The following is a 22,639-nucleotide window of genomic DNA, read 5'->3' as shown; positions in this document are numbered from 1 at the left end:
GGGGAGATTTGAGATTTGAGGGAGTTTGAGGGGGTTTTGGGGTGATTTGGGGGTATTTGAGGAAGTTTTGAGGTGGGTTTGGGGAGATTTGAGGGGATGAGGTTTGGGGGTTTGAGGGATTTGGGGAGTCTTGGGGGAGTTTGGGGGATTTGAGGGGATTGGAGGATTTGAGGATTTTGGGGTTTGAGGGGGGTTTGGGGGATTTGGGGGAATTTGAGGGATGAGTGATTTGAGGGGATTTTAGGGAGATTTGGGGATTTTGGGGTGATTTGAGAGGATTTGAGGGAGATTTGGGGAGTTTAAGGGGTGATTTGAGGGGATTTTGGGGAGATTTGGGGGGATTTTGGGGGTTTTTAGGGGGATTTGAGGGTTTTTAGGGGTGATGGTTGGAAGGTTCCAACGCCTGTGGAGGGGGGGAGAGAAATGAGGGTGGAGGAGCTGCTCAGTGCTCCCACTGATCCCCCCCAGGTCCCTCAATGGTTTCGCCCATTCGACCCCCCAATTCCCTCAATGGTCTCGCCCATTCACCCCCATAATCCCCTACGATCCCCCCCATTTTCACCCCAATGGTCTCTCCCATTCCCCTCCATTCCCCTCAATGGTCTCTCCCATTCACTCCCCCCATTTCCCCCCAATTGCCCATCCCATTCTCCCCCTCCATTCCCCTCAATCGTCTCTCCCTCTCCCCCCACTTTCCCCCATTTCCAAAACCCCCATTTCCCCCAATGGTTTCCCCCACTCCATTACCCCTCACGCCGCCGACCCGCGCATGCGCAGCACCCCAAAACCCCTTTTCCCGCCTTCTCCCAGGTCCTGGCAGGCCCATAGTGACCTCCACTCACCACCACCTCCCTCTCCACCCGAAAACCTCGCTTCCCCTCTATATCACCTTCACATATCGCGATAATACCAATCGCCCTCACCCTCAGGCTGTTTGATTGCTATTCATTTTATTTTTTAAATCCAAAATCAGCGCCGTCCAGGACCTGTCTTGGCGGGAGGCGGAGCGCCAAGATGGCGGCGCTGCTGAGGGGCCGCGCCAAGATGGCGGCGGCGGGAAGGGCCTGAGGGGCGCTCGGTGCTCGCCGCGCTCTCCCCGCCGCCTCTCCTCCCTCTCGGGGCTTCTCCCGCCGCGGGGAGAGCGCGGCGATGGCGGAGGAGAAGAAGCTGAAGCTGAGCCACACGCTGCTGCCCGCCGAGTCCATGAAGGTGATGCCGGAGGCCGTGGGTTTTTTTTTTTTTTTACCCAATTTTCGTTATTTTTTCCCAATTTTTGGTTGTTTTTCCCCGTGAAGGTGATGGCGGAGGCCATGGGGGTCGCGGGGGTTCCTGAGGAGACTTGCCAGCTGCTGGCCGAGGAGGCGAGCTATCGCCTCAAGGAGGTGGCGCAGGTAAAACCCTCAAAATCGGGGAAAATCCCCTGAAATTCAGGAAAAGTTCCCTAAAAATCACGGTAAAACCCCTCAAAATCGGGGAAAATACCCCGAAATTTGGGAAAAGTTCCCTAAAAATCACGGTAAAACCCTCAAAATCGGGGGAAATACCCCGAAATTCGGGAAAAGTTCCCCGAAGTTCAGGAAAGATTCCCTAAAAGTCAGGAAAAATCCCTCAAAATTCAGGAAAAGTGCCCCAAAATTCGGGAAAAATTCCCACAGAATTCAGGAAAAATCCCTCAAACTTCAGGAAAAATTCCCCAAAATTCAGAAAAAATCCCCCTTTTCCCGTTTTTTTCCCCATTTTTCCAGCCCCTTTACGGATTCCACGCCCAGGAATTCATCCTGAGGGAAAACCTTCCCCAAAATTGAGGAAAATCCCACAAGACTGAGGAAAAACCTTCACAAAGTGGAGAAAAAGCCCCCAGAAATCAAGGAAAACTCCCTGAAAATCAGGCAAAATCCCCCAAAAATCAAGGAAAACTCCTTGAAAATTGGGAAAATTCCCTGAAAAACCCCAAAAATTGAGGATTTAGTGAGGGGAAAGGGGAGGAATTCCCTTTGGGCTCCCTAAATTTATGGGGTGAGGAAAACCTCAAAATTTGGGGCTGCGAGTGAGGGAGGAACCCCTTGGGCCCAAAACTTCCCCTCAAAAAAACCTCTTTTCACCCCAAATCTCCTTCTAAACTTCATAATTTCCCCCCAAATCCCATTTTACGTTTATTTTATGATATTTTTCCCATTCTGAACTCCCTTTTCCCCTCAAAAATCTCCTTTTAAACCCCTAATTTCTCCTAAAATCCCCCTTTTTCCCACCCTAAACCAAAATTGCCTCTCTAATTTTCCCCCAGGCCTCTCTTAAATCCCTTTTTTCCCCCCAAATTTTCTCTCAAATCCTCTTTTTCCCCTTCAAATCAAAAATTTGGGGCTGCGAGTGAGGGAGGAACCCCTTGGGCCCAAAATTTCCCCTCAAAAAAACCTCTTTTCACCCCAAATCTCCTCCTAAACTTCATAATTTCCCCCCAAATCCACTTTTCCACTTACTTTATCATATTTTTCCCACTTTGAACTCCCTTTTCCCCTCAAAAAATCTCCTTTTAAACCCCTAATTTCTCCTAAAATCCCCCTTTTTCCCACCCTAAACCAAATTTGCCTCTCTAATTTTCCCCCAGGCCTCTCTTAAATCCCTTTTTTCCCCCCAAGTTTTCTCTCAAATCCTTTTTTTCTCTTTAAAATTCCTCTCTCGAACGCAATTTTTCCCTAATTTCCCTCAAAATTTTCCTTTTCCCCCACAGGATGCTCTGAAGTTTATGCACATGGGGAAGCGAAGGAAACTCACAACCGGAGATGTGGATTTTGCACTTAAATTGAAAAATGTTGAGGTAAAATTTTCTTAAAATTGAGAGAAATCCTGGTGGAATTGAGGGAAATTCCCTGGAAATTGGGGAGATTCACCCGAAATTTGAGGAAAAGTCACCTGAATTTGGTTTTTTTCACATTTTTTCAGCCCCAGGTGAGGGAAAAGTTACCCAAAATTGAGGGAAATTGCCTCAAAATTGAGGGAAATTCTCTCGAAATTGGGGGAAATTGCCTCGAAATTGGGGGAAACTCACAAAATTCGGGGAAATCCCACAAAAAATTGAGGGAAATCCCACAAGATTGAGGGGAAACCTTCACAAAATGGAGAAAAATCCTCAAAAAATCACAGAAAACTGCGTGAAAATTGGGGAAAATTCCCCCAAAATCCAGGAAAATTCCCTAAAAATCAGGAAAAATTACCCCAAAATCAAGAAAAATTCAGTAAATTACAGGAAAATTCCCACAAAATTCAGGAAAAATTCCTCGAAATTCCAGAAAAATTCCCACAAATTCAGGAAAAATCCCCTGAAAATCAGGAAAAATTCCCCAAAATTCAAGAAAAATTCCCCAAAATTCAAGAAAAATTCCCCAAAATTCCAGAAAAATCCCTAAAAATCAGGAAAAATTCCCCAAAATTCAGGAAAAATTCCCCAAAAATCATGAAAAATCCCCTAAAAATCTAGAAAAATTCTGCCAAAACTCAGGAAAAATCCCTCAAAATTCAAGAAAAATTCTCAGAAAATCAAGAAAAATTCCCTAAAATGTGGGAAAATTCCTCCAAAATCAAGGAAAATTCCCCAAAATTCAGGAAAAATTTCACAAAAGTCAAGAAAAATTCCCTAAAAATCAGGAATAATTCCCCAAAATTCAAGAAAAATTCCCCAAAAATCAGGAAATATCCGCTAAAATTCAGGAAAAATTCTCGAAAATTCCAGAAAATTCCCCCAAAATTCAGGAAAAATCCCCAAAATTCAGGAAAAACCCCCAAAATTCAGGAAAATGCCCATTTTTCCAGCCCCTGTACGGGTTCCACGCCCAGGAGTTCATCCTGAGGGAAAACCTTCCCTAAAAATCAGGAAAAATTCCCTAAAAATCAGAAAAATTTCCCTGAAAATTCAGGAAAAATTACCCAAAATTCAGGAAAAATCCCCCAAAATCAAGGAAAAATCCATCAAAATTCCAGAAAAATTAAGTAAAAATTAGGAAAAATCCCCTAAAAATCAGGAAAAATCCCTCAAAATTCAGGAAAAATTCCCTAAAATCAGGAAAAATTCTTTAAAAATCAGAAAAATTCCGCAAAATTAATGAAAAATTCCCTAAAAATCAGGGAAAATTCTCTAAAAATCAAGAAAAATCCCCCAAAATTCCAGAAAATTCCCCAAAAATCAAGAAAAATTCCCCAAAATTCAGGAAAATCCCCATTTTTCCAGCCCCTGTACGGGTTCCACACCCAGGAGTTCATCCTGAGGGAAAACCTTCCCTAAAAATCAGAAAAAATTCCCTAAAAATCAGGAAAAATCCCCCAAAATCAAGGAAAAATCCATCAAAATTCAGGAAAAATCAGGAAAAATCTCCTAAAAATCAGGGAAAAATTCCCCAAAAATCAAGAAAAATTCCCCAAAAATCAGGGAAAATCCCCAAAATTCAGGAAAATCTCCATTTTTCCAGCCCCTGTACGGGTTCCACGCCCAGGAGTTCATCCTGAGGGAAAACCTTCCTTAAAATTGCGGGAAATCCCACAAAATTCAGGGAAAATTATCCAAAATTCAGGAAAAATCCCCCAAAATCAAGGAAAAATCCCTCAAAATTCAAGAAAAATTCCCTAAAAATAAGGAAAAATCCCCTAAAATTCATGAAAAAATCCCTAAAATTCAGGAAAAATCCCCCAAAATTCATGCAAAATCCCCAAAATTCAGGAAAAACCCCCAAAATTCAGTAAAGTCCCCCGAAATTCAGGAAAAATCCCCCAAAATCAAGGAAAAATCCACCAAAATTCAGGAAAAATCAGGAAAAATCTCCTAAAAATCAGGGAAAATTCCCCAAAAATCAAGAAAAATTCCCCAAAATTCAGGAAAATCTCCATTTTTCCAGCCCCTGTACGGGTTCCACGCCCAGGAGTTCATCCCGTTCCGCTTCGCCAGCGGGGGAGGAAGAGAATTGTATTTTTACGAGGAGAAAGAAGTGGATCTGAGTGACATCATCAACACCCCTCTGCCCAGAGTGCCGCTCGACGTCTGCCTCAAGGGTGGGACTGGGGATTTTGGGGTTTTTGGGGTTTTTTGGGGTTTTTTTTGGATTTTTTGGGGGGATTTTAGGTGTTTTTTTGGGGATTTTTGGGGATTTTTTGGGATTTTTTGAGGGATTTTTTTGGGTTGTTTGGGGGTTTTTTTTGGGGGATTTTTAGATTTTGAGGGGTTTTTGGGGAATTTTTGGGTGTTTGGAGGATTTTAGATGTTTTTAGGATTTTTTGAGGGATTTTTGGGACTTTTTGGGGATTCTTGGGGATTTTGGGTTTTTTTGGGGTTTTTTTGGGATTTTGGGGGTCAGATTTTTTGGGGGGTTTTGGATTTTGGGGATTTTGGGATATTTTGGGGTTTTGGGGATTTTTTGGATTTTAGTGGGTTTTTGGGGTTTTTTGGGGATTTTTTTGGTTTTTGAGGGATTTTTGGGAATTTTTTTGGAGGATTTTGGGGTTATTTTGGGATTTTTTGGGGGGAATTTGGAGACTTTTTTGGAGGATTTTTCGGGGATTTTCTGGGGTTTTTGGGGTTTTTGGGGATTTTTTGGGGGGATTTTAGGGGTTTTTGGGGATTTTTTGGGGTTTTCTGGGGATTTGGGGGATTTTTGGAGGATTTTGGGATTTTTTAGGGTTTTGAGGATTTTTGGGGTTATTTGGGGTTTTTTGGGGATTTCTTTGGGGCTGTTTGGGGATTTTGGGATTTGTTTGGGTTTTTGGGGTTTTTGGGCGATTTTTCAGGGGTTTTTTTGGGGGAATTTTTGGGGATTTTTTGGGAGTTTTTGGGGGTTTTTTGGGGTTGTTTGGGAATTTTTTGGGGAATTTATGGGGAATTTAAAGCTGAATTTTGGGGATGATTTTGGGATTTTAAAGCTGATTTTGAGGTTCTGAGGATGATTTTTGGGGTTTTAAAGCAGATTTTGGGGTTTTTAAGCTGATTTTGGGGTTCTGAGGATGATTTTGGGGTTTTGGAGTTGATTTTTGGGTTAAAAAGTCGATTTTTTTGCTCTCCCAGCTCACTGGCTCAGCATCGAGGGAGTTCAGCCAGCGATCCCCGAAAATCCCCCACCAGGTGAGTCACCCAAAAAACCCCAAAATTCCCCTAAAAAAAACCCCAAAAAATCCAAATTCCCTAAAATTCTCCTTTCAGCTCCCAAATCCCTCAAAATCCCACCAAAAAACCCCAAAATTCCCCTAAAAAAACCCCAAAAAATCCAAATTCTCTGAAATTCTCCTTCCAGCTTTCAAATCCCTCAAAATCTCACCTAAAAAACCCCAAAATTCCCCTAAAAAAAACCAAAAAAAATCCAAATTCCCTAAAATTCCCCTTCCAGCTTTCAAATCCCCAAAAAAACCCCAAAATCTCCCCAAAAAACCACAAAATTCCCTTCAAAAACCCCAAAATTCCTCTCAAACCTCCCACCCCTAAACTCCAAAATTCACCAAAATTCCCCACAATTCCTCAAAACCCCAAATTCCCCCTGCAAAAACTGAAAATTCCCCAAAATTCAAACTCCCAAAATTCCCAAAACCCCAAAATCCCAAAATTCCAAAAACAAAAATTTCCCCCAAAACCCCAAAATTCCCTCAAAAAACCCTTCCCCCAAACCGAATTCCTCCCAAAATCCCCCAAATTCCCCCCAAATCCCCCAAAATTCCCTTTCCAGATCCCCTAAAATCCCCTAAATCCCCCAAAACTCCCCAAAATCCATTTTTTTCCCTGAAATGAGGAGAAATCAATAGGATTTTGGGATTTTTTGGGATTTTTCCCTCCTGACCCCAAATTTTTCTCCTGAAATGAGGAGAAATCATTGGGATTTGGGGATTATTTTGGGGTTTTTCTCCTTGACCCCAAATTTTCCTCCCTGACCCCAAATTTTCCCCTGAAATGACAGAAAATCGTTGGGATTTTGGGATTTTTTTGGGATTTTTCTCCTCTGATCCCAAATTTTCCTCCCTGACCCCAAACTTCCCCCCTGAAATGACGGGAAACCATTGGGATTTTGGGATTTTTTGGGGGTTTTTTCCCTTTTTTTACTCCCTGACTCCAATTTTTCCCCCCAAAATGACAGAAAACCATTAGGATTTTGGGATTTTTTTGGGATTTTTCCTCCCAACCCCAATTTTTCCCCTCCTGACCCCAAACCTGCCCTTGACCTACAGGGAAATCAATGGGATTTGGGGATTTTTTTGGGGTTTTTTGCCATTTTTTGCTCCCTGACTCCAATTTTTCCTGTTGAAATGAGGAGAAATCAATGGAATTTTGGGATTTTTTTGGGGTTTTCCCCCCAAACCCCAATTTTTCCCCCTGAAATGACAGGAAATCATTGTGATTTTGGGATATTTTGGGGTTTTTCCCATTCTAGCCCCATTTTTTCCCCCTAAACCCCAAATTTTCCCCCTGAAATGAGGAGAAATCAATAGGATTTTGGGATTTTTTTGGGGTTTTTTCCCTTCTAGCCCCAATTTTTCCCCCCAAACCCCAATTTTTCCACCTGAAATGACAGGAAATTATTGGGATTTTGGGATATTTTGGGGTTTTTCCCATTCTAGCCCCATTTTTTCCCCCTAAACCCCAAATTTTCCCCCTGAAATGAGGAGAAATCAATAGGATTTTGGGATTTTTTTGGGGTTTTTTCCCTTCTAGCCCCAATTTTTCCCCCCAAACCCCAATTTTTCCACCTGAAATGACAGGAAATTATTGGGATTTTGGGATATTTTGGGGTTTTTCCCATTCTAGCCCCATTTTTTCCCCCTAAACCCCAAATTTTCCCCCTGAAATGAGGAGAAATCAATAGGATTTTGGGATTTTTTTGGGGTTTCTCCCCTCCTGACCCCAAATCCTCCCGCAGCCCCCAAGGAGCAGCAGAAGGCTGAAGCCACAGAACCCCTAAAATCCACCAAGCCTGGCCAGGAGGAGGAAGGAAACCCCAAAAGCAAAGGGCCTGGAGGGGCTGCGGGAGATGGCAAAGGTGGGATTTTTGGGGTTTTTTTGGGATTTTTGGGGGGAATTTGGGGTTTTTTGGGGATTGGGGGAATTTGGTGGGATTTGGGGGAGTTTGGGGTAATTTGGGGGATTTTTGGGGATTTTGGTGTTTTTGGGGGATTTTTGGGGGGAGATTTGTGGGATTTGGGGAGGTTTGGGTTTTTTTGGGATTTTTGGGGAGTTTTTGGGGGCAATTTGGGGGGATTTGGGTTTTTTTGGGGTTTTTTTTGGGGAGATTTGGGGATTTTTGGGGGATTTTGGGGAATTTGGGGTGATATTTGGGAAGGATTTTGAGGAATTTTTGGGGGATTTTGGTTTTTTTGTGATTTTGGGAGATTTTGGGATATTTTTGGGGATTTTGGGGTATTTTTTGGGATTTGGGATTTTGGGGTTTTTTGGGGATTTTTTGGGGATTTATTTGGGGATTTTTGTGGAATTTGGGGAATTTTTTGGGATTTTGGGGTTTTTTGGGATTTTTGGGGGATTTGGGGATTTTTTAGGGATTTTGGGATTTCGGGATTAATTTGGGATTTTTGGGATTTTTTGGGTGATTTGGGGTGGATTTTGGGGGGATTTGGGGTTTTTGAGGGGATTTTGGGGTTTTTTGGGGGTTTTTTGGGGGGGGATTTGGGGGAGATTTGTGGGGTTTGGGGGAAATTCAGGATTTTGGGGAGATTTGGGGATTTTGAGGTTTTGGGTTGGGATTGGAGTTTTGGGGAATTTTAGCTTTTGGGGCAGATTTGGGGTTTTTTGGGGAGATTTTGGGGTTTTTTTAGGGTTTTTTAAATCAGTTTGATTTGGGGTTTTTTCCTGGGTGCTCATTGGGATTTTTGTGGTGAATTTTTGGGATTTTGGCCTCTCAGGGAAGGAGAAGAAGCCTCATTACTGTGCAAAATTAATAGGATTTTGGGGTTTTATTGGGATTTTGGGTTTTTTTGGGGATTTTTTTAGGGTTTTTTCAATTGGTTTGATTTGGGATTTTTCCTGGGTGCTCAGTGGGATTTTTGGGGTGATTTTTTGGGATTTTGGGCTCTCAGGGAAGGACAAGAAGCTTCATTGCTTTGGGATTTTCACTCGAATTTTGGGATTTTCAATGGGATTTTGGGATTTTTTAGGGTTTTTTCAATCGGTTTGATTTGGGATTTTTTTCCTGGGTGCTCAGTGGGATTTTTGTGGTGAATTTTTGGGATTTTGGGCTCTCAGGGAAGGAGAAGAAGCCTCATTGCTTTGGGATTTTCACTGGAATGTTGGGATTTTCAATGGGATTTTGGGATTTTTGGGGTTTTTTTGGGAGTTTTTTAGTTTTTTTCAAATCGGTTTGATTTGGGGTTTTTTCCTGGTTGCTCAGTGGGATTTTTGGGGTGATTTTTTGGGATTTTGGGTCTCAGGGAAGGAGAAGAAGCCTCATTGCTTTGGGAAATCAATGGGATTTTGGGGTTTTCAATGGGATTTTGGGATTTTTTAGGGTTTTTTCAATCGGTTTGATTTGGGATTTTTTTCCTGGGTGCTCAATGGGATTTTTGGGGTGAATCTTTGGGATTTTGGGCTCTCAGGGAAGGAGAAGAAGCCTCATTGCTTTGGGAAATCAATGGGATTTTGGGGGTTTTTATTGAGATTTTGGGTTTTTTTAGGGTTTTTTTGGGGTTTTTTTTAGGGTTTTTTAAACCTGTGGGATTTGAGTTTTTTTCTGGAGATTCAGTGGGATTTTTGAGGTGAATTTTTGGGATTTTGGGCTCTCAGGGAAGGACAAGAAGCCTCATTACTGTGGGAAATTAATGGGATTTTGGGTTTTTTTATTGGGATTTTGGGGGTTTTTGGGGTTTTTTTAGGGTTTTTTCAATCGGTTTGATTTGGGGTTTTTTCCTGGTTGCTCAGTGGGATTTTTGGGGTGATTTTTTGGGATTTTGGGCTCTCAGGGAAGGAGAAGAAGCCTCATTACTGTGGGAAATCAATGGGATTTGGGGAATTTCAATAGGATTTTGGGGTTTTCAATGGGATTTTTATTGAGATTTTAGGATTTTTTTGGGGTTTTTTTAGGGTTTTTAAATCGGTTTGATTTGGGATTTTTTTCCTGGTTGCTCAGTGGGATTTTTGGGGTGAATTTTTGGGATTTTGGGCTCTTAGGGAAGGACAAGAAGCTTCATTGCTTTGGGGTTTTCACTCGAATTTTGGGATTTTCCATGGGATTTTGGGTTTTTTTAGGGTTTTTTACATCGGTTTGATTTGGGGTTTTTTCCTGGGTGTTCATTGGGATTTTTGGGGTGAATCTTTGGGATTTTGGCTCTCAGGGAAGGAGAAGAAGCCTCATTGCTGTGGGAAATCAATGGGATTTTGGCTTTTTTTTGGGCGTTTTTTTGGGGTTTTTTAGGGTTTTTTCAATCGGTTTGATTTGGGGTTTTTTTCCTGGGTGTTCATTTGGATTTTTGGGGTGAATTTTTTGGGATTTTGGGCTCTCAGGGAAGGAGAAGAAGCCAGCCCTGCTGGAAGGAGCTCCCCTGAGGCTCAAACCCCGCAGTGTCCATGAGCTCTCCGTGGAGCAGCAGCTTTACTACAAGGAGATCACCGAGGCTTGTGTGGGATCCTGTGAGGCCAAACGGGCTGTGAGTGACCCCAAAAACCCCAAAATTATCCCCAAAAAAATCTCCAAATTCTACAGAGTTCAGGGAGCCAAAAAACCCCATGAAAATCGGAAAAAATCCCATTAAAATACTAAAAATCGCCATTAAAATCCCAAAAATGTGTGACTTCAAAAGTGCCAAAGGGGCTGTGAGTGACCCCAAAAACCCCAAAATTATCCCCAAAAAATCCCCAAATCCTACAGACCTGAAAACCAAAAAAAACCCCCAAAAAATCCCTTGAAAAATCACCGAAATCCCAAAAATTGCCATAAAAATCCCAAAAATTTGTCACTTCAAAAGTGCCAAAGGAGCTGTGAGTGACCCCAAAAACCCCCAAATTGTCCCCAAAAAAATCCCCAAATCCTACAGAGTTCAGGGAGCCAAAAAACCCCAAAAAAACCCAAAAAAAATCCCAGAAATTGCCATTAAAATCCTCAAAATCGCCATAAAAATCCCAAAAATTTATGATTTCAAAAATGCCAAAGGGGCTGTGAGTGACCCCAAAAACCCCAAAATTATCCCCAAAAAATCTCCAAATCCTGCAGAGTTCAGGGAGCCAAAAAACCCCATTAAAATCAGAAAAAAACCCATTAAAATCCCCAAAATCGCCATTAAAATCCCAAAAATCGCCATAAAAATCCCAAAAATTTGTGACTTCCAAAGTGCCAAAGGGGCTGTGAGTGACCCCAAAAACCCCCAAATTATCCCCAAAAAATCCCCAAATCCTACAGACCTGAAAAACAAAAAAAAAGCCCATGAAAATCCCCCGAAAAATCACCGAAATCCCAAAAATCACCATAAAAATCCCAAAAATTTGTCACTTCAAAAGTGCCAAAGGGACTGTGAGTGACCCCAAAAACCCCAAATTATCCCCAAAAAAATCCCCAAATCCTGCAGAGTTCAGGGAGCCAAAAAACCCCATTAAAATCAGAAAAGATCCCATTAAAATACTAAAAATCGCCATTAAAATCCAAAAAATGTGTGACTTCAAAGAGGCCAAAGGGGCTGTGAGTGACCCCAAAAACCCCAAAATCACCCCAAAAAAATCCCCAAATCCTACAGAGTTCAAGGAGCCAAAAAATCCCCCAAAAAATTGGAAAAAATCCCATTAAAATACCAAAAATTGCCATTAAAATCCCCCAAACTTGTCATTAATGTCCCCATTGATGTCCCCATTGTCCCCAAATGTCCCCAAATGTCCCCAAATGTCCCCATTAATGTCCCCAAATGTCCCCAATGTCCCCAAAGTCCCCAATGTCTCCAATGTCCCCAAAATCCCCAAATGTCCCCAACATCCCCAGTGTCTCCATCAATGTCTCCAAATGTCCCCAAATGCCCCAAATGTTCCTAATGTCCCTAATATCCCCAAAGTCCCCATTGTCCCCAAATGTCCCCATTAATGTCCCCATTAATGTCCCAATGTCCCCAAATGTCCCCAATGTCCCCATCAATGTCCCCACTAATGTCCCCAAATGTCCCCAATGTCGCCAAATGTCCCCAATATCCCCAATGTCTCCAAATGTCCTTAATACCCCCAAATGTCTCCAATGTCCTCAATGTCCTCAAATGTCCCCAATGTGCCCAACATCCCCAATATCCCCAAATGTCCCCAGATGTCCCCAAATGTCGCCAATGTCCCCAATGTCCCCATTAATGTCCCCAATATCCCCATTAATGTCCCCAACATCCCAAATGTCCCCAATATCCCCAAATGTCCCCAAATGTCCCCCAATGTCCCTAATGTCCCCAATATCCCCAACACCCCCAATGTCCCCACTAATGTCCCCAATGTCCCCAAATGTCCCCAACATCCCCAAATGTCCCCAATGTCCCCACTAATGTCCCCAATGTCCCCTGGCAGGAAGCCCTGCAGAGCATCGCCACTGACCCTGGGCTCTACCAGATGCTGCCGAGGTTCAGCACCTTCATCTCCGAGGGGGTGAGACCTGAAACCCCCAAAATTCACCCCAAAATCACCCCAAAAATTGTCCCTGAAACCCCAAAATTTCACCCCAAAATCACCCCAAAAGTTATCCCTGAAATCCCCAAAATTCACCCCAAAATCACCCCAAAAATTGTCCCTGAAACCCCAAAATTTCACCCCAAAATCACCCCAAAAGTTATCCCTGAAATCCCCAAAATTCACCCCAAAATCACCCCAAAAGTTATCCCTGAAACCCCAAAATCACCCCAAAAACCCAAACCCAAAATTCACCCCAAAATCACCCCAAAAGTTATCCCTGAAACCCCTAAAATTCACCCCAAAATCACCCCAAAAGTTATCCCTGAAACCCCAAAATTTCACCCCAAAATCACCCCAAAAGTTATCCCTGAAACCCCAAAAATTCACCCCAAAATCACCCCAAAAATTGTCCCTGAAATCCCCATAATTCACCCCAAAAATTGTCCCTGAAACCCCTAAAATTCACCCCAAAAGTTATTCCTGAAACCCCAAAATTTCACCCCAAAAGTTATCTCTGAAATGCCTAAAATTCACCCCAAAATCACCCCAAAAGTTATTCCTGAAACCCCAAAAATTACCCCAAAATCACCCCAAAAGTTATCCCTGAAATCCCTAAAATTCACCCCAAAATCACCCCAAAAGTTATCCCTGAAACCTCAAAAATTCACCCCAAAATCACCCCAAAAATTGTCCCAAAAATTGTCCCAAAAATCCCAAAACATTATCCCAAAAATTCCCGTCAATTAGCCCAAAAATCCCCCAAAATCAGCCCAAAAATCCACAAAATTATCCCAAAAATCTTGGGAATTATCCCAAAAATCCAGGGGAATTATTATCCCAAAAATCCATGGGAATCAGCCCAAAAATCCCATAGAATTATCCCAAAAATCCATGGGAATTATTATCTCAAAAATCCGTGGGAATAACCCAAAAAATCCAAAAAAATATTCCAAAAATTCCCATGGATTATCCCAAAAATCCACAGAATTATCTCAAAAATCCTGGGAATGATCCCAAAAATCCACGGGAATAACCCAAAAATCCACAGAATTATCCCAAAAAATCCCAAAAATTATCCCAAAAATCCCACAGAATTATCCCAAAAATCCCCCAAAATCAGCCCAAAAATCCATGGGAATTATTATCCCAAAAATCCCACAGAATTATCCCAAAAATCCCCCAAAATCAGCCCAAAAATTCACAGAATTATCCCAAAAATCCTTGGGAATTATCTCAAAAATCCATGGGAATAACCCAAAAAATTCCCATGAATTATCCCAAAAATCCCACAGAATTATCCCAAAAAAATCCCGGAGGATTTCCCCAACACCCTGGGGATGTCCCCAAGGTGTCCCCAATGTCCCCACAATGTCCCCAAGGTGTCCCTGCTGTTCCCCAAGGGATGTCCCCAATGTCCCCACAATGTCCCCAAGGTGTCTCTGCTGACCCCAAGGTGTCCCCAAAGCCCCAAGGGATGTCCCCAAGGTGTCCCCACAATGTCCCCAAGGATGTCTCCGCAGTGTCCACAATGTCCTCATGGTGTCCCCAAAGCCCCCAGGGATGTCCCCACAATGTCCCCGCAGTGCCTCCAATGTCCCCAAGGATGTCCCCAAAGCCCCAAGGGATGTCCCCAATGTTCCCACAGTGTCCCCAATGTCCCCAAGGATGTCGCCAATGTCCCCGCAGTGTCCCCAAGGTGTCCCCAAAGCCCCCAGGGATGTCCCCAAGGTGTCCCTGCAGTGTCCCTACAATGTCCCTGCAGTATCCCCAATGTTCCTGCCGTGTCCCCAACGTCCCCAAGGTGTCCCCAAAGCCCCAAGGTGTCCCCAAGGTGTCCCCAAAGCCCCCAGGGATGTCCCCACAGTGTCCCCAGTGTCCCCGCAGTGTCCCCACTGTCCCCAGGGATGTCCCCGCAGTGTCCCCAGTGTCCCCAAAGCCCCAAGGGATGTCCCCAGGGTGTCCCTGCTGTCCCCAGGGATGTCCCTGCAGTGTCCCCGCAGTGTCCCCACAGTGTCCCTGCAGTGTCCCCGCTGTCCCCAGGTGAGGGTCAATGTGGTGCAGAACAACCTGGCGCTGCTGATCTACCTGATGAGGATGGTGAAGGCCTTGATGGACAACCCGACCTTGTACCTGGAGAAATACGTGAGTGACACTGAATTGTCACCTCTCTGTCACCTGTGTCACCTCATTGTCACCTGTGTCACCTGTCTGTCACCTCCCTGGAACCACTCAGGACACTCCTGTCCCCTCCTGTCACTCACTGTCCTCACCTGTCCTTGATGGACAACCCGACCTTGTACCTGGAGAAATACGTGAGTGACACTGAATTGTCACCTGTGTCACTTGTCTGTCACCTCATTGTCACCTGTGTCACCTCATTGTCACCTCCTGTCACCCTGTGGGACCAACTGGGACACTCCTGTCCCCTCCTGTCACTCACTGTCCTCACCTGTCCTTGATGGACAACCCGACCTTGTACCTGGAGAAATACGTGAGTGACACTGAATTGTCACCTCTCTGTCACCTGTGTCACCTCATTGTCACCTCCTGTCACCTCCCTGTCACCTGTGTCACCTCATTGTCACCTCTGTCACCTCCTTGTCACCTGTGTCACCTCATTGTCACCTGTGTCACCTGTGTCACTTCCCTGTCACCTGCCTGTCACACTCTGGATCCTCCTGTGTCACCCCAATGTCCACTCGTGTCTCCACCTGGCTCTGAGGGACAGCTCAAGTGTCCCCAAGTGTCCCCAAGATGTCCCCAACATGTCCCCAGCTGCACGAGCTGATCCCGGCGGTGATGACATGTCCCTGTCCTGTCCCCAAGTGTCCCCAAGTGTCCCCAACATGTCCCCAGCTGCACGAGCTGATCCCGGCAGTGATGACCTGTCCCCAGCAGTGTCCCCAAGTGTCCCTTTTGTCCTTTGATGTCCCCAGCTGCAAGAGCTGATCCTGGCAGTGATGACATGTCCCCAACATGTCACAAACATGTCCCCTCTGTCCCCAGCTGCACGAGCTGATCCCGGCGGTGATGACATGTCACCAAGTGTCCCCAACATGTCCCCAACATGTCCCTTGATGTCCCCAGCAGCACGAGCTGATCCCAGCAGTGATGACATGTCCCTGTCCTGTTCCCAAGTGTCCCCAACATGTCCCCAAGGTGTCCCTTTTGTCCCCAGCTGCACAAGCTGATCCCAGCGGTGATGACATGTCCCCAACATGTCACAAACATGTCCCCAAGTGTCCCTTGATGTCCCCAGCTGCACGAGCTGATCCCGGCGGTGATGACATGTCCCTGTCCTGTCCCCAAGTGTCCCTTGATGTCCCCTGTGTCCCCAGCTGCACGAGCTGATCCCGGCGGTGATGACGTGTCCCTGTCCTGTCACAAACGTGTCCCCAACATGTCCCCAAGTGTCACAAACATGTCCCCTCTGTCCCCAGCTGCACGAGCTGATCCCGGCGGTGATGACATGTCCCTGTCCTGTCCCCAAGTGTCCCTTGATGTCCCCTGTGTCCCCAGCTGCACGAGCTGATCCCGGCGGTGATGACGTGTCCCTGTCCTGTCACAAACGTGTCCCCAACATGTCCCCAAGTGTCACAAACATGTCCCCTCTGTCCCCAGCTGCACGAGCTGATCCCGGCGGTGATGACGTGTCCCCAAGTGTCCCCAAAGTGTCCCTTTTGTCCCCAGCTGCACGAGCTGATCCCGGCGGTGATGACATGTCACAAACATGTCCCCAAGTGTCACAAACATGTCCCCAACATGTCCCCTCTGTCCCCAGCTGCACGAGCTGATCCCGGCGGTGATGACGTGTCCCCAAGTGTCCCCAAAGTGTCCCCTTTGTCCCCAGCTGCACGAGCTGATCCCAGCAGTGATGACGTGTCCCTGTCCTGTCCCCAAGTGTCACAAACATGTCACAAACATGTCCCCAAGTGTCCCTTTTGTCCCCAGCTGCACGAGCTGATCCCGGCGGTGATGACGTGCATCGTCAGCCGCCAGCTGTGCCTTCGGCCAGATGTTGACAACCACTGGGCTCTGCGGGACTTTGCCGCCCGGCTGGTGGCTCAGGTGTGCAAGAACTTCAGCACCACCACCAACAACATCCAGTCCAGGATCACCAAAACCTTCACCAAGGTCACTTTGGGGTCAAAATCGGGGATTTTGGGTCAAAAACTGGGATTTTGGGTGAAAAATTGGGATTTTGGGGTGAAAAATGTGAGATTTGGGGTCAGAAATGTGGGGTTGGGATGGACTGAGGTGTGTGAGAACTTCAGCACCACCACCAACAACATCCAGTCCAGGATCACCAAAACCTTCACCAAGGTCACTTTGGGGTGAAAAACGGGGATTTTGGGTAAAAAATTGGGATTTTGGGGTGAAAAATGTGAGATTTGGGGTCAGAAATGTGGGATTGGGATGGACTGAGGTGTGTGAGAACTTCAGCACCACCAACAACATCCAGTCCAGGATCACCAAAACCTTCACCAAGGTGGGTTTGGGGTGAAAAATGGGGATTTTGGGGTCAGAAATTGGGATTTTGGGGTGAAAAATGGGGATTTTGGGGTGAAAAATGGGGATTTGGGGTCAGAAATGTGGGGTTGGGATGGACTGAGGTGTGCGAGAACTTCAGCAGCACCAACAACATCCAGTCCAGGATCACCAAAACCTTCACCAAGGTCAGTTTGGGGTCAAAAACAGGGATTTTGGGTAAAAAATTGGGATTTTTGGGGTCAAAAATTGGGATTTGGGGTGAAAATTGGGGATTTGGGGTAAAAAATGTGAGATTTGGGGTCTGGAATTCAGGATTTGGGGTTAGAAATTCAGATTTAGGGGTCAGAAATTCAGGATTTAGGGTCAGTAATTCATATTTTGGGGTCAGAAATTCAGGATTTGGGGTCAGAATTTGGGATTTGGGGTCAGAAATTCAGAATTTGGGGTCAGAATTTGGGATTTGGTGTCAAAAATTCAGAATTTGGGGTCAGAAATTCAGGATTTAGGGTCAGAAATTCATATTTTGGGGTCAGAAATTCAGGATTTGGGGTCAGAATTTGGGATTTGGGGTCAGAAATTCAGAATTTGGGGTCAGAATTTGGAATTTGGGGTCAGAATTTGGGATTTTGGGTTCCCCCAGAGCTGGGTGGATGACAAAACCCCCTGGACGACTCGCTATGGATCCATCGCGGGGCTGGCCGAGCTGGGACACGACGTGAGTGACACCCAGTGTCACCTCTGGGGCACATCTGTGTGGCACCTGGGGGACACCTCTGTCACCTCCCCGCTGTCCTGAATGTCCCCAATCCCCTCAATGTCCCCAAGTGTCCCCCAAAGCCCCCAATGTCCCCATTAATCCCTCAAGGTCCCCAATGTCCCCAAAATCCTGAAGTGTTCCACATCTTCCCAATGTCCCCAGTGTCCCCAATGTCCCCAATGTCCCCAATGTCCCAAATTATCCCCAATGTCCCCAACACCCCAAATCCCCAATGTCCCTGATGTCCCCATTAATGTCCCCAATGTCCCTATTAATGTCCCCAGTGTCCCCAACGTCCCCAATATCCTCAATATCCCCAATCTCCCCAGTGTCCCCATTAATGTCCCCAGTGTCCCCAATCTCCCCAATATCCCCAATATCCCCAATCTCCCCAATCTCCCCAGTGTCCCCATTAATGTCCCCAGTGTCCCCAAATGTCCCCAGGTGATCAAGACCCTCATCCTGCCGCGGCTGCCGGCCGAAGGTGAACGTGTGAGGAACATTCTGGAAGGACCTGTGGTCAGCAACATTGACCGGATCGGGGCTGACCACGTGCAGACCCTGCTGCTGGTGAGATTGGGGACACCTTGGGGACATTGGGGACACCCTGGGGACATTGGGGACACCTTGGGGACATTGGGGACACCTTGGGGACACCCTGGGGACATTGGGGACACCTTGGGGACACCTTGGGGACATTGGGGACACCTTGGGGACATTGGGTTGGTCAGCAACATTGACCGGATCGGCGCTGACCACGTGCAGACCCTGCTGCTGGTGAGATTGGGGACACCTTGGGGACACCTTGGGGACATTGGGGACATTGGGGACACCCTGGGGACATTGGGTTGGTCAGCAACATTGACCGGATAGGGGCTGACCACGTGCAGACCCTGCTGCTGGTGAGATTGGGGACACCTTGGGGACACCTTGGGGACATTGGGGACACCCTGGGGACACCCTGGGGACATTGGGGACACCCTGGGGACATTGGGTTGGTCAGCAACATTGACCGGATAGGGGCTGACCACGTGCAGACCCTGCTGCTGGTGAGCCTGGGGACATTGGGGACACCTTGGGGACACCTTGGGGACACCTTGGGGACATTGGGGACACCCTGGGGACACCTTGGAGACATTGGGGACACCCTGGGGACATTGGGGACACCCTGGGGACAATGAGGACACCTTGGGGACATTGAGGACACCTTGGGAACACCTTGGGGACATTGGGGACACCTTGGGGACACCCTGGGGACATTGGGGACACACAGGAACAAGTTGTGTGCGATCCCTCCCATATCCCCAGTGTCCCCAATGATGTCCCCAGTGATGTCCTTGATGTCCCCAGTGATGTCCCAGCAATGTCCTCGTGTCCGTATGATGTCCCCAGTGTCACTCTGATGTCCCCAGTGTCCCCAGTGATATCTCAGTGATATCCCAGTGTCACTCTGATGTCCCCAATGTCACTCAGATGTCCCCAATGTCCCCGGTGATCTCTCAATGATATCCCAGTGTCACTCTGATGTCACTCTGATGTCCCCAATGATGTCCTCAATGTCCCCACAGAAGCACTGTGCCCCCGTGCTGGGTTATCCCAGTGTCACTCTGATGTCCCCAATGTCCCCAATGATATCTCAGTGATATCCCAGTGTCACTCTGATGTCACTCTGATGTCCCCAATGTCCCCAGTGATGTCCCTGCTGTCACTGTGATATCTCCATGATATCCCCATGATGTCACCATGTCCCCAATGTCACTCAGATGTCCCCACTGTCCCCACAGAAGCACTGTGCCCCTGTGCTGGCCAAGGCTCGCCCCCCCCCCGACAGCCCCGAGTCCCTTTGGTGTCCCCAGTGATGTCCCCAATGTCCCCAATGATGTCACCATGTCCCCAATGATCTCTCAATGATATCCCCATGATGTCCCCATGTCCCCAACGATGTCCCCACTGTCCCCACAGAAGCACTGTGCCCCTGTGCTGGGTTATCCCAGTGTCACTCTGATGTCCCCAATGTCCCCACTGTCCCCACAGAAGCACTGTGCCCCTGTCCTGGCCAAGGCTCGCCCTCCCCCCGACAGCCCCGAGTCCTACCGAGGGGACTTTGGCTACCTTGGTGGCCTTTTGTGTTCCCACGTGGTCAAGGCCAGAGCCCAGGCGGCCCTGCAGGCCCAGCAGGTCAACAGGACAACGCTGACCATCACCCAGGTGACACTGGGGACATGGGGACAGCGGGGGGGTTGGGGACATTGGGGACATTGAGGGGATTGGGATATTGGGGACATTGAGGGGATTGGGGACATTGGGGACATTGGGGACACTGGGGACACAGGCGGCCCTGCAGGCCCAGCAGGTCAACAGGACAACGCTGACCATCACCCAGGTGACACTGGGGACAATGGGGACAGCGGGGACATTGAGGGAGTGGGGACACTGGGGACATTGGGGACAATGGGGGCGTTGGGGACATTGGGGACATTGAGGGAGTGGGGACACTGGGGACATTAATGGCATTAGGGATATTGGGGGGATTTGGGGACATTGGGGGACATTGGGGACATTGAGGGGGGATTGAAGGAATTGGGGACATTGGGGACATCTGCAATGTCACCACAGCCACACCCGACGCTGACCCAATGTCCCTGATGTCCCCAACGTCCCCAATGTCCCTAACTGTCCCCATGTCCCCAATGTCCCCAACATCCCCCCAATGTCCCCGATGTCCCCTAACTGTCCCTAACTGTCCCCATGTCCCCAATGTCCCCACTGCCCCCAATGTCCCCAATATCCCCAATGCCCCCCAATGTCCCCAATGTCCCTAACTGTCCCCATGTCCCCCAGCCCCGCCCCACGCTGACGCTGTCTCAAGCCCCGCCCACGCCGGGGGTCCAGCCCCGCCCCCCCAGCATCATCAAGGTCCCCAGCGCCATCGCCCTGCCTGTCCCCGTCCCTGTCCCCGTCACTGTCCCCACGCTGGCCTCGGGCCGCCCGGGGACACCGACGCAGCCGTCACCGCCGCCCGCCAAGTTCATCGTCATGTCCTCCTCGGCCAGCAGCGCCAGCCAGCAGGTACGGGACAGCGGGGACAGCTGGGGACAGCTGGGGACACTGGGGACATCTGGGGACATGGAGACATTGGGGACATCATTGGGGACACTGGGGATGTTGAGGGGATTTGGGATATTGGGGACATTGGGGAGAGTGGGGATGTTGGGGACATTTGGGGACATTGGGGACAGCGGGGGGTTGAGGATATTTGGGACATTGGGGACAGCAGGGACATTTGGGGACATCTGGGGAGAGTGGGGGCTTGGGGACGTTGGGGACATCATTGGGGATGTTGAGGGGATTTGGGATATTGGGGACAATGGGGACATTGGGGGGATTGAGGGGATTGGGGACATTGGGGACAATGGGGACATCATTGGGGACGTTGGGGACATTGGGGATATTTTGGGCATTGGGGACATTAGGGACATTGGTTGGATTTGGGGACATCGAGGGATTGGGGACAGTGGGGGCACCAGGGATGTTTGGGGGTTGGGGATATTTTGGGATTTTGGGGACATTTGGGGACATTGATGGGATTTGGGACATTGGGGGATATTGAGGACATTGGGGACATTTGGGGACAGTGGGGACATTGAGGGGATTGGGGACATTGGGGATGTTTGAGACATTGGGGACATTGATGGGGATAGTTGGGGACATGTCTGGGGGATTGGGGACTTTGGGGACATCACTGGGGACATTGGGGGTCACGGAGGACATGGCGGGAGGGACAATGAGGTGACAACAAGAGCACAATGAGGTGACAACGAAGGAGCAATGAGGTGACAATAGAAGGACAACGAGGTGACACCGCGGTGACCCAACTGTCCCCTTCTGTCCCCTCAGGTGATCACCCTGAGCACCTCCCCCGCCCCCACCGCCACCTCCCCTGTCACCACCACTGTCCCCAGTGTCCCCAGCGTGCAGCCGCTGGTCAAGCTGGTGTCAGCCCCCGCTGTCCCCAGTGCCACCAGCGCCACCAGCGCCACCAGCGCCGTGCAGAAGTACATCGTGGTGTCACTGCCGCCCGCCGGGGACACCAAGGCAGGTGGCACTGCCACCGCCACCCCCCCCGGCGCCACCCCGCCCGGCCAGCCCACCCAGATGTCCCCAAGTGCCACCGCCGGGGCGTCACCCGCCGCCAAGGGGGAGCCTGGGGACAGTCCGCAGGGTGGCACTGGTGGCACCAATGTCACCTTCGGGAAGGCGAACGGCGGGGGACAGGAGAGCCAGGGGGGGCAGTGACAGCGGGGTGACACCAGAATGTCCCCAAAGTGTCACCAGTGTCACCTTTGGGGGGACAGGAGAGCCAGGGGGGGCAGTGACAGCAGGGTGACACCAGAGTGTCCCCAAAGTGTCACCTCTGGGGGGACAGGAGAGCCGGGGGGGCAGTGACACGGAATTGTCACCTGAGTGTCCCCAAAGTGTTCCTGGAGCTCTCTGAAGGGACAGGGAGTGACCTGGGGGTCCCCAAAGTGTCCTGGGAGCCTCTGGGGGTCCCAAAAATGTCCCCAAAGTGTCCCTGGAGCCCTCAGGGGGGGACAAAGGGGGTTTGGATGTCCCCAAGGTGTCCCCAAAGTGTCCCCTGAGCCCTCCTGGATGTTTATAGGAACTCAATAAACTCCCAGTTCGTCCCAGTTTGTCCCAGTTTGGTGTCACCGGTGGGGACAATGGTGGGGGGGAGTCCCCAGTCCATCCCAGTCCCTCCCAGTCCATCCCAGTTCATTCCCAGTCCATCCCAGTTC

The 22,639-nt window shown here is 48.2% G+C and overlaps 1 protein-coding gene across 5 annotated transcripts; it reads left to right on the top strand.

Moving 5' to 3' along the window:
* Positions 1-811: 811 nt before the first annotated feature.
* TAF6 (TATA-box binding protein associated factor 6) lies at positions 812-22,531 on the top strand. 5 transcript variants are annotated; one of them, XM_085045154.1, is made up of 16 exons: positions 818-1,209; positions 1,296-1,391; positions 2,729-2,815; positions 4,884-5,037; positions 6,044-6,100; positions 7,881-8,000; positions 10,472-10,614; positions 12,494-12,571; positions 14,636-14,737; positions 16,547-16,729; positions 17,727-17,801; positions 18,288-18,413; positions 19,878-20,051; positions 20,685-20,912; positions 21,741-22,250; positions 22,442-22,531. In XM_085045154.1, exons 1-15 carry the CDS (start codon positions 1,150-1,152, stop codon positions 22,137-22,139), a joined length of 2,082 nt encoding a protein of 693 aa, XP_084901280.1. In that variant the 5' UTR covers positions 818-1,149; the 3' UTR covers positions 22,140-22,250; positions 22,442-22,531. The 5 variants fall into 5 exon arrangements, with proteins under 5 accessions (XP_084901283.1, XP_084901282.1, XP_084901284.1 ...); XM_085045153.1 differs by having other exon boundaries at positions 21,741-22,320; XM_085045157.1 differs by lacking the exon at positions 1,296-1,391 and having other exon boundaries at positions 812-1,209; positions 21,741-22,320.
* Positions 22,532-22,639: the final 108 nt, after the last annotated feature.

Source organism: Lichenostomus cassidix, unplaced genomic scaffold (genome assembly GCF_008360975.1).
Source record: "Lichenostomus cassidix isolate B80296 unplaced genomic scaffold, HeHo_3.0 HiC_scaffold_34, whole genome shotgun sequence".
Classification (NCBI taxonomy): Eukaryota; Metazoa; Chordata; class Aves; order Passeriformes; family Meliphagidae; genus Lichenostomus; species Lichenostomus cassidix.
Note: the sequence above shows the minus strand (reverse complement) of the source record. Positions and strands in the feature narration are given on the sequence as shown.

Excerpts from the sequence above, each read along its gene's own strand:
- TAF6 (XM_085045154.1), top strand. The coding sequence starts at position 1,150 with ATGGCGGAGGAGAAGAAGCTGAAGCTGAGCCACACGCTGCTGCCCGCC. Across the intron at positions 2,816-4,883 it reads TTAAATTGAAAAATGTTGAG|CCCCTGTACGGGTTCCACGC; the intron begins GTAAAATTTTCT and ends CCATTTTTCCAG. Across the intron at positions 5,038-6,043 it reads GCTCGACGTCTGCCTCAAGG|CTCACTGGCTCAGCATCGAG; the intron begins GTGGGACTGGGG and ends TTGCTCTCCCAG.